Below are 17,387 nucleotides of genomic sequence, written 5' to 3' on the forward strand. Positions count from 1 at the left end.
ACAAATCTGTGCTGCCAGTTCTATAAAAGCATAGCATGTACAATTACATACAATATATAATACTTGATAATGAACAACTATGTTACTGGTTTATTTTATTTTTTTGAGACAGAGTCTTGCTCTGTCGCACAGGCTGGAGTGCAGTGGCGCGATCTTGGCTCACTGCAACTTCTGCCTCACAGGTTGAAGCGATTCTTCTGCCTCAGCCTCCTGAGTAGCAGGGAATACAGGCACCCACCACCATGGCCAGCTAATCTTTGTATTTTTAGCAGAGATGGGGTTTCACCACACTGCCCGGGCTGGTCTCAAACTCCTGACCTCAAATGATCTGCCCGCCTCAGCCTCCCAAAGTGCTGGGATTACCCGCATGAGACACTGTGCCCAGCCCTGGTGTATTTAGTGTTTTTCATAATTTTAGAATGTATGTCTTCTACTTACATTAAAAAATAGTTAACTATAAAACAGCCTCAGGCAGGTCCTTCAGGAAGTATTCTGGAAGAAGAAGGCATTGTTATCACAGGAGATGACAGCTCCATGCATGTAATTGCCCAGGCTGGAGTGCAGTGGCACGATCTCAGCTCACTGCAACCTCTGCCTCCTGGGTTCAAGCGATTCTCCTGCCTCAGTCTCCTGAGTAGCTGGGATTACAGGTGCACACCACCATGCCTGGCTAAGTTTTGTATTTTTAGTAGAGATGAGGGTTTCACCACGTTGGCCAGGATGGTCTCGAACTCCTGACCTCAAATGATCTGCCTGCCTCGGCCTCCCAAAGTGCTGGCATTACAGGTGTGAGATACCACAACCGGCAAAATTTTTTTAGATACATTTCAGTAAGCTAAGGTTAATTTATTGAAGGAAAGCTTTAAAAAAATTTGGTGTAGCCTAAGCATATGGTGTTTATAAAGTCTACAGTAGTGTACAGTAAGGTCCTGTGCCTTCACACTCACTGACTCATCCACAGCATCTTCCAGTCCTGCAAGCTCCTTTCATGGTAAGTGCCCTATACAGGAGTACCATTTTAAAATCTCTTATACTCTATTCTTACTGTACCTTCTCTATGTTCAGGTACACAAGTACTTACATTGTGTTACAACTGCCTATAGTATATTCAGTAAAGTATCAGGCTGTACAGGTGTGTAGCCTAGGAGCAATAGGCTACGCCATACAGCCTAGGCGTGTAGTAGGCTATACAAGGCTATACAAGGTTTGTGTAAATGCACTTTGCTGTTTGCACAATGACGCAATCACCTAAGGAGGCATTTCTCAGAACCATCCCGTGATTAAGAGAGGCATGATCGTACAGTCATCATCTCCCTGAAAGCTCAGTCAACCCTGTGCAGTGCTACTGCCACACTCCCCTTTTGCACATGTAGAAATCAAGGATCTTTGGCTCCTCTGAGTGACTTGTTCAAGGTTTCTGTTTTCAAGAGATGGAGGCGGGACTTGAATTGAGATTTCCCTTTCTTGAGAACCTGTGGTCCTTAACCATTAAAACCACTTAGGAGGTCTTCTCTCTTGATCACTACCTACTAAGTGCTAGGCGCGGTGCTGAGGCTTTCTCTTGATTATTATATCGAGTCCTTAGATTTAGGAGAAACAGGCCGAGCGCGGTGGCTCACGCCTGTAATCTCAGCACTTTGGGAGGCCGAGGCGGGAGGATCACGAGGTCAGGAGATGGAGACTATCCTGGCTAACACGGTGAAACCCCATCTCTACTAAAAATACAAAAATTAGCCGGGTGTGGTGGCGGGCACCTGTAGTCCCAGCTACTCGGGAGTCTGAGGCAGGAGAATGGTGTGAACCCGGGAGGCGGAGCTTGCAGTGAGCCGAGATCGCGCCACAGCGCTCCAGCCTGGGTGGCAGAGCGAGACTGTCTCAAAAAAAAAAAAAAAAGATTTAGCAGAAACAAGTCCCGAAGCCCTGACCTTAGCACGCAAGGGTTAGTGGAGATGTGGGACTTGAACTCAGCTTCTCCGTTGAGTCTGGCTGTCCCCGGGACGCAGGCACGTGCTTGCACACCTCCACGATGGCGATCCCGTCCCCTTAGTAGCGTCCTTAGCTCGTTACGTCTTGCAGGGAAGTTCCTCTTGGCCCGGACCCTCGTCCCAGGCCCCGCGTCGTGGGGGAAGCGAAAGGGGCAGTGTGGGGAAATGGCCGAGGGATCGGGTCTGGGGTGGTCTGCAGAGAGGCAGGCGGCGGCGCGGAGCCGGGAACGGCGCGCTCACCCGCCGAGTAGGACGGGCCCGGCGGGGGTGGGCGAGACACTGGGAACAGCAGCCAGCTTCAGAGGGCTCGAGGCGGGGCGCGCGGGGAGGGTGCGCGGCGAACGCGCGCGTGCGCGGTGCATGTGTGGGCCTGCGGGGGCGCGCGCGCGTTTTCGGGGCAGTGAGGGGCGCCGCGGCGGCGCGCAGCACGGCGGGAACATGGCGCGCGGAACCGGCGCGCGCGCCTAGCTGGCGGGACCGTTAGCTCGAGGCGGACGCGGCCCGGGCCCCGTGGGGATGGAGCAGTCGCCGTCGCCGGCGCCCGAGCCGACCCAAGGGCCGACCCCCGCAAGGAGCCGAAGGCGGCGGGAGCCCGAGTCGCCGCCGGCGTCGGCGCCGGTGAGTGCGTGAGGGGCTCGGGCCGGGAGACTTTCTTTGTGAAACTCCGGCGGTGGGAGCCGGGCCGGGCCTCAGCGGCTGAGGAGCGCCTGCGAGGCGGAAGGCGTCTCGCAGTCCGGGTTCGATCCCAGCCGCGAGCCGTCAGGCGGCGGGACCTGGTCCGCTGCCGGCCTGCCTCAGTTTCCGCGAGAGTGTGTGTGGGTGTGTGAGAGTGTGTATGGGTGTTGGCCTGCGCACACCGGGGGGGGTCGGTATACAGTCGGCGCCTAATGCGCGCGGCGCCTCCCCCTTCCCCCTAGTCCCCGTGGGGCGGAACCTGGGGACTGGAGTCCCCCTGAGCGGTAGGCGGCACCCGCCGGGAGACAGGTGTCGGCGCAGCCCGGGAGGCTCAGGTGCTACCTTTCCCGGGTGGGGTTTGTGAGGAGTGAGCTCTTCGTCCCCGGAGGCGAGCAAGTCTGTCGGTGGCTCATCACACAGCGCTGTTTTGGAAAGCGTTCCACCCACTTCAGCTTCGTGCTGTGTTTGGGCCACTAGTCAGGGGGAAGGATGCTGAACGACATGGACTTTAGAGGTGGGGCTCCCGCTGGACGGGATGGCTCCGGGCTCTCGAGCTTACCCCCACCCTTGCCTCCCAAACCCGTTAGAGCGTAGTAATCATTGGGAGTACCTGATAAAAATGCCGCGGACTGTGGCTCACCAAAGTAGGGAAGCCGATTTTGAACTTAAACAAGCTCCGAAGTTGTGATCAGTCGAGCTTGGCAAGCACTGTTTTAGAGAGTAGGCTTCCTGCAAGCAGGAGCCGGTTTTGTGTATACCTCTCCATGGCATCTTCGTACCTGGCATGGTGCCTGGCACACGGTAGATGATCAGAAAATATCTGTAGAAAGTCTAAATTATTAGGGAGAGTGCAGCATAGGAGTTCTTGAGACATTTTCAGGAGCTTCTTGAGATTATCTGTCAGATTTGTTTTACAGTATATGATTTTTCTCAGCTCCCAACTTTTGTGATTGTTTTTAATGCCGTGTTTTCAGTATGTTCTAGGCAAAAGCAGGGTATATGTTTCTTAGTATACACTATCCACTAGGCCGGGTGCAGTGGCTCACTCCTGTAATCTCAGCACTTTGGGAGGCAGATTGCTTGAGCCCAGGGGCTTGAGGCTGTAGTGAGCCAAGGAGTTAGAGACCAGTGTGGGAAACATAGCGAGACTCGTCTCCGCAAAAATTAGCTGGGTGTGGTAGCGTGCACTTGCAGTCCCAGCTACTCTGGAGGCTGAGGTGGGAGGATCGCTTGAGCTCAGGAAGTACAAGTTGCAGTGAGCCAAGGTTGTGCCACTGCATTCCAGCCTGGATAACACAGCGAAACCCAGTCTCTTAAATAAGTAAGTAAATACGTAAATGATTATGTATACTCCAGCTAGGTTAAAATTAATTCTGAATCAAAATTCTAAATTAAAATATGCATGTTTCTTTCTCTTCATCATTTGGGAACACTAGCCTTTTAGGATTTCATTCCATTGGGGCAGGTAAATATCTACATTTTTGACAAAGCAAATATGAATTACTGTTAATTCAAGAAAGGTGGGAATTTGCTTAAACCTGAGTATTTGTAGTCTTTGTGATTTTTAAAAATTTTAAATTTTCTTTTTTTTTTCCTTTTTTTTTTTTTGAGACGGAGTCTCACTCTGTCGTCCAGGCTGGAGTGCAGTAGCACAATCTCAGGTCACTGCAACCTCCATCTCCCGAATTCAAGCGATTCCCCTGCCTCAGCCTCTGGTGTAGCTGGCATTACAAGTGTGTGCCACCACGCCCAGCTAATTTATGTATTTTTAGTAGAGAGGAGGTTTCACTATGTTGCCCAGGCTGGTCCCAAACTCCTTGACCACAAGTGATCTGCCCACCTTGGCCTCCCAAAGTGCTGGGATTCCAGGCGTGAGCCACAGCACCTGGCCTTATTTTTATTTTTTTGAGACAGAGTCTCAGTCTGTCGCCCAGGTCGGAGTGCTGTGGCATGATCTCCGCTCACTGCAACCTCCACCTCCCAGATTCCAGCGATTCTAATGCCTCAGCCCCCTGAGTAGCTGGGGTTACTAGACCTGGCTAATTTTTTGTTGTATTTTTTTAGTAGAGACTGGGTTTCCTTCTGTTGTTGGCCGGGCTGCTCTGGAACTCCTGGCCTCTAGTGATCCACCTGCCTCGTCCTCCCAAAGTACTGGAATTACAGGCGTGAGCCACTGCCCCCAGCCAATCTTTGTGATATTTTGAAATTGAGGTTTATATTTTGTTCAGAGCCAAAGCTAAAATAGAATTGTTTGAAAATTAATATTTCAGGAACTATTTTTTAATTAAGTTGAATTTTATTTTATTGGTTTCATTTCAGTAGGGTTTTAACTTAAAGAAAAAAAAATATATATATATATATATTTTTTTTTCCCTGAGATGGAGTCTTGCTCTGTCACCCAGGCTGGAGTGCAATGGCATGATCTTGGCCTCACTGCAGCCTCCACCCTCCCGGCTCAAGCAATTCTCCTGCCTTAGCCTCCCAAGTAGCTGGGACTACAGGTGCCCACCACCATGCCCAGCTAATTTTTGTATTTTTAGTAGAGATGGGGTTTCACCATGTTGTCCAGGCTGGTTTGAACTCCTGATCTCAAATGATCTGCCCTCCTCAGCCTCTCAAAGTGCTGGGATTACAGGCGTGAGCCACTGTGCCTGGCCTAAAAAATATTTTTAAAGACAAGATCTAGCTATGTTGCCTCAATTGGTCTTGAACTCCCAGTCTTGGCCTCAAGTGATCCTTCTGCCTCAGCCTTCTGAGTAGCTGGAAGCACAACTGTGAGCTACCACACCTGGCTTTTTTTAAATTTCTAATAAAAAAATTAATAGAGTTTCCTGTTTCACTGGACAAAATATGCATATATAGGAAGGAAAGACTTTTGGACTTGAGATTGCGCTGAAGAAGAAAAATGGAAAAATTAGGCATTTTAGTCTCTCAGTGTGTTATTTTTGTAGCTTATACAGACATGTCTTTTTAAAGTGTCTTTAAAAAGCTTTATTGAGATAAAGATAAATGAGATAAATTCACCTACCATGAAATCAACCCCTTGAGTGCAGAATTTTCTGGTTTATAATATGTTCACAGAATCGCACAAACAAGACAGGTATCTAGATACTTTCAGATCATTTTCATCAGTCCACAAGAAATCCCATACCCATTAGCAGTCATCCTTATTCCCTTTTCCCCTAGTCCCTGGCAATAACTAGCCTACTTTCTGTCTCTGAGTTTAGCTCTTCTGGAGGTTTCACAGAATGAAATCTTGCTACATATGGTCTTTTGTGATTGACTTATTTCACTTGGCACAGTGTTTTCAAGGTTTATCCATGCTGTAGCGTATATCAGCACTTCATTCTTTTTTAATGCTGAGGAATCTTTTGAATGGATATACCATATTTTATCAGTTCCTCTGTTGATAGGCACGTGAGTTTTTTTCCAGTTTTTGGCTATTATGAATAATGCTGCTATGAACATTTGTGTACAAATTTTAGTGTGGATGTATATTTTCATTTCCCTTGGGTATATCTCTAAGGAATAGACTATCTGGGTCATATGATTGTTTAAGACTACAGGCACGTGCCACCACACCTGGCAAATATTTAAAAATTTTTTGTAGATAAGGAGTCTTGCTATGTTGCCCAGGCTGATCTTGAACTCCTGGCCTCAAGAGATCCTCTCACCTCAGCCTCCCAGAAAGTATTGGGATTACACTTTGATGTGAGTCACTGCACCTATAAAAGAGGCTTATGCCTCTTTTTACGTTTTTTTTTTTTTTTTTTTTTTTTTTTTTTTGAGACAGGGTTTCACTCTGTCGCCCAGGCTGGAGTGCAGTGGTGGGATCACAGCTCACTGCAGTCTGGACCTCTCTGGGCTCAGTTGATCCTCCCACCTCAGCCTCCTGAGCAGGTAGGACTACAGGCATGGCTAATTTTTGCATTTTTTGTAGAGATGAGGTTTTGCCGTGTTGCCCAGGCTGGTCTGGAACTCCTGGGCTCAAGTGGTCCACCAGCCTCTGCCTCCCAAAGTGCTAGGATTACTGGTGTGAGCCACCACACCCTGTCTACTCTTTTGATAATATCCTCTGATGCCAAAAAAGTTTTTAATTTTGAGGAAGTCTAGCTTATCTGTTTTTTCCTTGTTGCTCATGATTTTGGTTTCATGTCTAAGAAGCCATTGCCAAATCTAAGGTCATGAAGACTTAGCCCTATGATTTACCCCTATGTTTTCTTCTAAGAGTTGTATGCTTTTAGCCCTTATATTTAGGTTGTTGATCCATTTTGATTTGATTTTTGTGTGTGGTGTGAGGTGTGTGTTGTATGTGGTCCAAATTTATTATTTTGTATATGGATACAAAAAATTATCCCAGCATTATATATTGAAAAGAGTGTCCTTTCCTTTATTGATGGTCTTCACATCTTTTTTGAGAATCACTTGAACATATATAAGGTTTTATTTCTGGACTCTAAGTTCTGTTCTCTTGATCTGTATTTCTTTCTGCCTTTATGCCAGTACTACACTGTTTCATTACTGTAGCTTGGTAATAGGTTTTGAAATTAAGTGTAAGTCCTTTAACTTTGTTCTTTTTCAAGACTGGCTATTTTGGGTCTCTTATATTTCCAAATGGATTTTAGGATCAGCTTATCAATTTCTCTAAAAAAGACAGCTGGGATTTTTACAATGATCATGTTTTACCGATTTTCTTTTTTTTTTTTTTTTGGAGACTGAGGCTTGCCATCGCCCAGGCTGGAGTGTAGTGGTGTGATCTTGGCTCACTGTAACCTCTGCCTCCTGGGTTTAAGCGATCCTCCTGCCTCAGCCTCCCGAGTAGTTGGGATTACAGATGTGCACCACTATGCGAAGCCAATTTTGTATTTTTAGTAGAGACATGGTTTCACCGTGTTGGCCAGGCTGGTCTTGAACTCCTGACCTCAAGTGATCCACCCGCCTCAACCTCCCAAAGTGCTGGAATTACAGGCATTAGCCACTGCTCTAGCCAACAGGTCTTAACTCTTACGCATCTTATGGTTCTCATATGTATAATTGCATAGTAATATCAATTCCAAAGAATTGTTAAATAAAAGAGGATGTAGGTATATATTTAGAACAATGCCTTGCCTGTGGTAGGGATTTCATATTTGTTGTTTATCTTCTTCTGCTAATTAATTCCAGTTAAAAGTGAGCCACAAAACAAAAAACAGACAAACCCAATCAAAAACCAAGAAAAACAAAAACTCCAAAACCACAGACCAAAAAAAAAAAAAAAAACCAACAAAAAAAAACCACAAGAAAAAATCACAAACAGAAACCCCAAGCCTCTTCCTGTCCCCATCACCTTTCTACGACCCAAGACATCCCTGTGAGTGCTTCAGGAACCACTAAAGAAGACAAGCCTCTCATACCACATAGTTGTATTGCAAATGCTGCATGTGCAATCAAGGTTGCTATATAGAATATTTGACAGTGAATTTTAAATATTAAAAATAATAAAAGTATAATTGGAAGCTCTTTATTTTTACTCTACGATTCTTGTTTTGTGTGCTGTTTTTTCACTACTTTTTTCCTGAAAGCAGCAACAATATTTTTTCATTAAATTTCATGGTTATAATCTTTCTTCCTTTAAATTATTGCTATTTTTAAAACTGTTAGAGGGAAGCCTGATGTTTGAACTTAAACTTGGTAGAACATTTATTTTGGTGTCTCTTCAGCAGCTGGGTGCATTGTTATTTTCTTTTTTTTTTTTGAGACGGAGTCTTGCTCTGTGGCCCAGGCTGGAGTGCAGTGGCACGATCTTGGCTCACTGCAAGCTCCGCCTCCTGGGTTTATGCCGTTCTTCTGCCTCACCCTCCCGAGTAACTGGGGCTACAGGTGCCCACCACCACGCCCAGCTAATTTTTTGTATTTTTAGTAGAGACGGGGTTTCACCATGTTGACCAGGATGGTCTCGATCTCCTGACCTCATGATCCACCCGCCTCAGCCTTCCAAAGTGCTGGGATTACAGGTATGAGCCACCGTGCCCGGCCAGGTGCATTGTTATTTTCTAAGAAGAGAAACTAGAGACATAGTATGATACAAATATGATGCTTGGAACATCTCATGTTTCTTGTATATTCACACTGTGTTATCTATAGTCTTCCAAAAACAAACACTAACCAGTTTTCTATAGGCATGTTTTAGCAAAATATGAGTATCAATGCTAATTTGATTTTCATTTTATGATGATTGACATTAGAGGACAATAGTAATTTTCATCTTTACCAAAGTGATACTCTTTATGCAATTCTGTGAGTGCAAAGAATGTTGATATCAAATTTGTCCTAACATTTTCTGAACTATGTCCATAGTATGTTGAAACAAGATCATGGTGATTTTTGACTTCCACTATGACATGGAAATGCCAAGTACGTACCAGGCAAGGGGGGGGAACCACATACAATAATAATACATTCTCTTATTTAACATTCACAGTTAGCTTTTTTTTTGAGACGGAGCCTCTGTCGCCCAGTCTGGAGTGCAGTGGTGTGATCTTGGCTCACTGCAAGCTCCGCCTCCTGGGTTCACGCCATTCTCCTGCCTCATTTTCCCGAGTAGCTGGGACTACAGGCGCCTGCCACCAAGTCTAGCTAATTTTTGTATTTTTAGTAGAGATAGAGTTTCACCATGTTAGCCAGGATGGTCTTGATTTCCTGACCTCGTGATCCGCCCGCCTCATCCTCCCAAAGTGCTGGGATTACAGGCGTGAGCCACCGCTTCCGGCCCAACTTCTGTTTTTAACTCCTGCAAAACCACAACACAAAGTCAGGTTTGTTGTGCTTAGGCCATTTGCTATTTCTTAGCAGTCCTACTCTTTATCCACAAAATAAAACCACATCCTCGTTACAATCATTTATCAAGTGGGATCTCAAAAAATCACATTCCAGATTACTATATGTTAGTTTTACGCTATTAATCTTGTAAAATAAGGTATGTTCTTCACATCCTTGCCTAGGGGCAGTATAGCTGTGATGAAAAAGGGTTTTTTCTGTAGTGGTCACAGTGAGGCCAATTACAGCCATACTACAACACCTACTTGCCCTCTTTTTCTGTTCTACTCTCCAGTTACTATTATTACCTCTTCAGTTCTCCAAATACTACTTTTGGTATCTAGCAAAATAATTCCTGGTATTTAGTCAAAGAGTAGAAGGACATTATTGTTGCTTTCTCTTTCTCAACAGCAAGAAAATATTATTGATTTTTAGTAATAAATGTTTTAGACCGGGCGCGGTGGCTCATGCCTGTAATCCCAGCACTTTGGGAGGCCGAGGTGGGTGGATCACGAGGTCAGGAGTTCAAGACCAGCCTGGCCAATATGATGAAACCCTGTCTCTACTAAAAATACAAAAATTAGCCGGGCGTGGTGGCGGGCGCCTGTAATCCCAGTGAGCCGAGATGGCATCACTGCAATCCACTCCAGCCTGGGTGAGAGAGTAAGACTCTGTCTCAAAACAAAACAACCCAAAAAATTAGCCTATAGTCCCATCTACTTGGGAGGCTGAGGAAAGAGAATCACTTGAACCCAGGAGACAGATGTTGCAGTGAGCTGAGATCACACCACTGCACTCCAGCCTGGGTGACAGAGCGAGACTCTGTCTCAAAAAAAAAAAAGTGTTTTAGTTTTAAAGGGTTTATTTCTATTTTAATTTTCTGATAAAAGCCTTTTTTTGTCCAGGTGCAGTGGCTCATACCTGAACTCCCAGCACTTTGGGAGGCCGAGGTGGGCATATGACTTGGTGTCAGGAGTTCGAGACCAGCCTGGGCATCATGGTGAAACCCTGTCTGTACTAAAAAATACAAAAATTAGCCGGGCATGGTGGCGGACGCCTGTAATCCCAGTTACTTGGATGGCTGAGGCAGGAGAATCACTTGAACCTGGGAGGTGGAGGTTGCAATGAGCTGAGATTGGGCCACTGCATTCCAGCCTGGGCGACAGATTTTTTTTTTTTTGAGATGGAGTCTTGTTCTGTCGCCCAGGCTGGAGTGCAGTGGCGCTATCTCTGCTCATTGCAAGCTCCGCCTCCCGGATTCACGCCATTCTCCTGCCTCAGTGTCCTGAGTAGCTGGGACTACAGGTGCCTGCCACCACGCCTGGCTAAGTTTTTTTTTTTTTTTTTTTTTGGGACGGAGTCTTGCTCTGTCTCCCAGGCTGGAGTGCAGTGGCGCAATCTCGGCCCACTGCAAGCTCTGCCTCCCGGGTTCACGCCATTCTCCTGCCTCAGCCTCTCCGAGTAGCTGGGACTACAGGCACCCGCCACCACGCCTGGCTAATTTTTTGTGTTTTTTAGTAGAGACGGGGTTTCACTGTGATCTTGATCTCCTGACCTCGTGATCCGCCCTCCTTGGCCTCCCAAAGTGCTGGGATTACAAGCGTGAGCCACTGCGCTCTGCCATTTTTTGTATTTTTAGTAGAGACGGGGTTTCACTGTGTTAGACAGGATGGTCTCGATCTCCTGACCTCGTGATCCACCTGCCTCGGCCTCCCAAAGTGCTAGGATTACAGGCGTGAGCCACTGCGCCCGGCCAAGGAAGAAAATATTTGTAAATATATATTTGTTAAAGGACTTATTATTCAGAATATATAAATAACTTACTATGCAATGGTAAAAGGACAACCCAATTTAAAAATAAACAGGCCGGTTGAGGTGGTTCATGCCTGTAATCCTAGCACTTTGGGAGGCCAAGGTGGGAGGATCACTTGAGCCCAGGAGTTTGAGATCAGCCTGGGCAACATAGTAACGCCTCTTCTCTACAAAAAAATAGAAACAAATGTAGCCTGTGACCACTTGAGCCTGGGAAGTCGCAGCTGCAGTGAGCAGCCTGGGTGACAGAGTGAAACCAAAAAAGTAGACATTTCCTAAAGATATACAAATGGCCAATAACATGAAAAGGTATGCAACATCATTAGTCATCAGTCATGCAATCAAAACCACAGTGAGATCCACTTTCCACCAACTGGGGTGGCTAAAGTTAAAAAGATAGACAATAACAAGTACTGGTGAGGATGTGGAGAAATTGGAGCTCTCATACACTGCTGGAATGTAAAGTGGTGCAGCTGTCTTAGAAAATGCTTTGGCAGCTCCTCAAAATGTTAAACATAGACTTGCCATATGGCCCAGTAATTCCACTCCCAGGTGTATATATATATATGTATATATATATATGTGTGTGTGTGTGTGTATATATATATATATATGTACCCTAAACACATCAAAACAATTGTTCATACAAAAACTTGTACATGAATGTTCATTGCTATATTATTTATAAAAGGCAAAAAGTGAAAACAGCCACAAGTACAACTAGCTGTTGACTGGATAAACAAAATGTATTTTTTCCAGTGGAGTATTATTCTGCCATAAAAGGAAGAAGTACCGATGCATGATACAACATGGATTGAAAACATTCTAAGTGGAAGAAACCAGTCACAAGAGATCACATATTGTAATGATTCTATTTATGTGAAATAGTTAAGCGTAGACAAATGCATAGAGAGAGAAAGAAGATTAGTGTTTGTCATGAACGTTGGGTGGGGAGGAGGAGGGAATGACTGCTGATGGGTATGGGGTGATGAGACTATTCTAAAATTAGATTGTGGTAATGGTTGCAAAACTCTGAATAAACCATCAAAAGCCACTGAATTGGATTCTTTAAATGGGTAAGTTTTACGATATGTGAAATGTATTTCATTAGAGGTGTAGAAAAATGTCAGAAAATGAAAGTCTAACCCTTAAAAAATATCATTAAAGATATTGAGGTCTTTATTTGTCTCCCCCCTCTCATTTTTATTTTCAGTAGTACAGGGTAAAATGAGTAGGATTACTTGATCAGGCCATCTATGGCCATTTTATGGAATGACAAACTAAGTTCAATACTGATAGAGTTGTATTCTGTGTATATATATAATAGAGTATATACTGTGTGTATAAAAAAATTCAAGCATATGGAAAAACTAATTCAGTAATAAACCTTTATATTTTCTCACCAGTTCAGTTTAATAATAATTAACATTTTTGCCAGTAATTGGGTATATTTTGGGAAATAGTAGAATAAAGATTTGTAGACTCTCTTACATCTCCTAAAAGAAAATAAAATTCACTAAGCATGTATGTGGAAAACATCTTAAATAAAGATAGATAAGAATGTTTTTGTGAATTAAAAAAAGTAATGTGAACATGTTAAGGTATCTGAACTTACATTTAAATTGGATTATAAGTAACTTAACATTTTTAATGCAAGCATATTAACCTTCTTGTGCTTATGAGATTATTTTGCCAAATTGTAGGACAGGGGAAACTGTCGACTCCACAGAGATCTTCCCTTTGACCAGTTTCCTGATTTTTAGTACAATTTGATATTGAGGGACATATATTGAAAAAGGCTGGGTACTTAGGTATAATAATTGGGTAAATTGTACCTTTTATTTTGGCCCTAACTGGTCACACTTCTGGGAATATTCTTCCCCTATCAGGAATTTCCATGTTACCAATATAATTTTGGGATTCAGTCACCTTTATTAGACATGTGGCCCCATGTGAAGTTTCTTTTTCTTTCTTTTTTTTTTTTTTTTTTTTTTTTTTGAGACGGAGTTTCGCTCTGTCTCCCAGGCTGGAGTGCAGCGGCGCTATCTTGGCTCACTGCAATCTCTGCCTCCTGGGTTCCCGCCATTCTCCTATCTCAGCCTTCCGAGTAGCTGGGACTACAGGCGCTCGCCACCATGCCTGGCTATTTTTTTGTATTTTTAGTAGAGATGGGGTTTCGCTGTGTTAGCCAGGATGGTCTCGATCTCCTGACCTTGTGATCAGCCTGCCTCAGCCTCCCAAAGTACTGGGATTACAGGTGTGAGCCACCGCGCCTGGTGAAAGTTTCTTATCACTAGAAAAAGTGTATTGCATTTCCTGATACTGCACAATTGCTTCTGTTCTGTGTGTAATATTTTTGTTTTGAGTTGTCTCGGATCCATGTCATTTTTGGCTTGTGTAGCAACAGGATTTTCGAATATTACTCCGCTGTCCAATAATGCTTTTGTTGAATCCATTGCTTCCTAATATTCACAAAGATTTATGCAAACCATTTATAATAATTGTTAAGAAATCCACCACAAATTCCAAATACATTTTATGAAAAATAAAATTTTCATTAGACTTATTTGGAAGAACCATATAAATTATAGAGTATTTGTGTGGAAGCACTCTTCCTTCTGTAAGTATAGGTGTTTGAGATTATTATAGCTAGACTAGCATTTATATTGTGCATACTCTGTGTCGGTACTGTTTAAATACTTTACATATATTAACTAATTTAATTCTCACAACTTTATGAAGTAGGCACTATTATCCCCATCTTACATGTGAGACAAGTGCAGTATAGAGAGGTTAAGTAACTTTATCAATACCATCCAGCTAGGAAACTGAGTTGCCCTGGATTCTAATTTAGCAGGCTGGCTCTGGAATCTGTTCTTAACCATTTGCCTTAGACTGTCTTTGATTTGTATGATCACTAAGCACATAGTGATCAATTATAACTACCTTTTGCTACTAAACGTTAGACTTGTTGCCAGAAAATAACAAAATTTCCCTGTGGATATTGTTACAACCTAGTTTTTATTGTGAGGTTTAAGGTTATGTTGGCACACCATTCTGGAATTTGTCTCTATAATACTGATCAAGCAGTATTTGACATTAAGTTTATTATCAAATTTTATTATCTATTTAATGAAAAGATGAAATTAATTACAGTGTAAGCAGTGTAATTTCTTCATGTATTGAAAGTTACAAAACTGAGCCAGGCATGGTTGTACCTTTCTGTATTTCAGCTATTTGGGAGGCTGAAGTAGAAGGATTGCTTGAGGTCAGGAGTTCAAGACCAGCTTGGGTGACATAGTGTGAGACCCAGTCTCTAAAATATATTTTTTAGGCCAGGTGCGGTGCCTCATGCCTGTAATCCCAGAACTTCGGGAGGCCGAGGCAGGTGGATCACCTGAGGTCAGGAGTTTGAGACCAGCTTTGCCAACATGGTAAGACCCCATCTCTACTAAAAATACAAAAATTAGTTGGGTGTGGTGATGCGCTTGTAATCCCAGCTGCTTGGGAAGCTGAAGTAGGAGAATCGCTTGAACCCGGGAGGCAGAGGTTGCAGTGAGCTGAGATCGTGCCACTGCACTCCAGCCTGGGTGACAGAGTGAGACTCTGTCTCAAAAAAACAAAACTATCAGTCAAATTAGCCGGGTATGGTGGCATGTACCTGTAGTCCCAGCTACTCGGGAGGCTGAGGCAGGAAGACCCCTTGAACCCAGTAGTTCCAAGCTACAGTGAGCTATGTTGGCACCACTGCACTGTAGCCTGGGCCACAGAATGAAACCCAGTCTCTAAAAATAAATGAATAAATGAATGTTATAAAACTGTTATTAAACTAATAATGCAGTATCTGATATAAATGTTTCTTGGATGATGGAAATTAGATAATGAAGAAGGGATTATATTAAATGAGGCTACATAACAACAATTGTTTTTTTTTTTTGAGATGGAGTTTCGCACTTGTTGCCCAGGCTGGAGTACAATGGCACGATCTCGACCCACCACAACCTCCACCTCCTAGGTTCAAGGGATTCTCCTGCCTTAGCTTCCCAAGTAGCTGGGATTACAGGCATGTGCCACCACACCCGGCTAATTTTGTATTTTTAGTAGAGACGGGGTTTCTCCATGTTGGTCAGGCTGGTTTTGAACTCCTGACCTCAGGTCATCCGCTCACCTTGGCCTCCCAAAGTGCTGGGATTACAGGTGTAAGCCACTGCGGCCGGCCTTAAAAGCAATAGTTTTTAAGATAGCAAACGAATGATTCCAATTTCCTATGCAACTTTGAAATAAAGGGAATTATATATTTAAAAATTTTTTTCCCTTTCTCAGATCATGAGGTCAGGAGTTTGAGACCAGTCTGGCCAATATGGTAAACCCTATCTCTACTAAAAATACAAAAATTGGCCAGCCGCGGTGGCTCGTGCCTGTAGTCCCAGGTACTCTGGAGGCTGAGGCAGGAGAATGGCGTGAACCCAGGAGGCAGAGCTTGCAGTGAGCCGAGATCTAGCCACTGCACTCCAGCCTGGGCGACAGAGTGAGACTCCATCTCAAAAATAAAATAAAATAAGTTGGTAAATAGCCAACTTCTTTTAAGGCTAATGGAGAAAATCATTTGCCTTGTTCAGTTATAATGACAGATATTCAAATATACAAGGTCAAAATTAATTATTAAAACTTCAAATTCAGGCTGGGCGTGGTGGCTCACGCTTGTAATCCCAGCACTTTGGGAGGCCGAGGCGGGCGGATCACAAGGTCAGGAGATCGAGACCATGGTGAAACCCCGTCTCTACTAAAAAATACAAAAAATTAGCCGGGCGTGGTGGTGGGCGCCTGTAGTCCCAGCTACTCGGAGAGGCTGAGGCAGGAGAATGGCGTGAACCCCGGAGGCGGAGCTTGCAGTGAGCCAAGATTGCGCCACTGCACTCCAGCCTGGGCGACAGAGCAAGACTCCGTCTCAAAAAAAAAAAAAAACTTCAAATTCAACCAAGTTACAAATACATGTAATCTGAACACTTAACACATAAGCATGAATAATTTATGTTATATGCCATTAAATTTTAAAAGCATTGTTTTTCAGCTGTTATGATAAATAATAAAAATCCCCGAGGCAATTACTGATCTCTGAACTTAATTGGTACTTTCACACCTTCTTTTTTTGATAGGCTTTGTGAGAGGGGAGCCAGTGAAATAAAAACCACTAGAGGACCCTGTTCCTATTAAAATATCAATTTTTGTAAAGGTATAATCATGACTATCATACAAGCATAAAATGAACACACATCAAAGACTTTAACTCATTAATTAATGAGTGATCCAGTAAGATATTACAACTAGTTCAGAGGAGAATTCCAAGTACCACACATGAAAAGGCAATCAGGAATGCTGAAATGAATTTCTAAATACTAGATGCACGACTGGCCTTTGCAGGGGAGAAGAAAAGGAAAATTGATCACCCTTCCATTTGGAAAGAATAATTTGTGTACCTATGGACGAGAATCACTTATACTGCTATCAGTTATCTACAATGTACAAAAATAGAAAATAGCTCAAAGACAATGAAAGGTGCAAACCTCTTAGAATTGGATAAAACAGAAGGGTAAACTGCATTCCAGACCACCCAGTTTTCCATTGAAGATACCCAGTAATCTTTTCGAGTCTTTCACAGTGTTTTCTGACAGCCTCAAAGTGCAGTATACTAGAATCAGGGAAAATAAGCTATCTTTTATGAAATAAATATGATCAAAAGAAACCTGCCATGAGATAATTAGAAGGAAGTGGTGCTAGAAATGAACACAAACACAAAACACAGCAGGAACCTAGGAATGCATAATTAATGCAAATATAACTATTTTCAGCATAATCCAAGGGAGAGAGAAACCTAGGTCTAACTATACAAGTATAGGATTCTAAACTTCACAGTCACCAGCGCTCTTACAAGACCTGTATTTTACACCAATATAAGAGTCAAGGTTGGCAGGGATGATCTATGATCTCCTGACTCTTCTGTGAGGTATAAAGCAAGGTAGTAGTCTAACCTCTCCTCTCATTCCCATTTTTTAAAACTTAGGTCTTAGAATCTGAAACAACTTTTAGAAGATCTAGAACAGGGGTCAGCAAATGTTAGGT

General features: G+C 43.5%; 1 protein-coding gene across 2 annotated transcripts in view; it reads left to right on the forward strand.

Moving 5' to 3' along the window:
- The first annotated feature begins 2,357 nt into the window (after positions 1-2,357).
- TTC28 (tetratricopeptide repeat domain 28) overlaps positions 2,358-17,387 on the forward strand; it is a 755,749-nt gene continuing 740,719 nt past the window's right edge. The window contains exon 1 of one of the 2 annotated variants that reach the window (XM_055252441.2): positions 2,358-2,603. In XM_055252441.2, coding sequence (XP_055108416.2) covers positions 2,502-2,603 — 102 coding nt within the window. In that variant the 5' untranslated portion in view covers positions 2,358-2,501. The remainder of the gene's footprint in view (positions 2,604-17,387) is intronic. The other variant, XM_055252442.2, reaches the window with a different exon arrangement.

The sequence above is a fragment of the Symphalangus syndactylus genome, chromosome 18, assembly GCF_028878055.3.
Source record: "Symphalangus syndactylus isolate Jambi chromosome 18, NHGRI_mSymSyn1-v2.1_pri, whole genome shotgun sequence".
NCBI lineage: Eukaryota > Metazoa > Chordata > Mammalia > Primates > Hylobatidae > Symphalangus > Symphalangus syndactylus.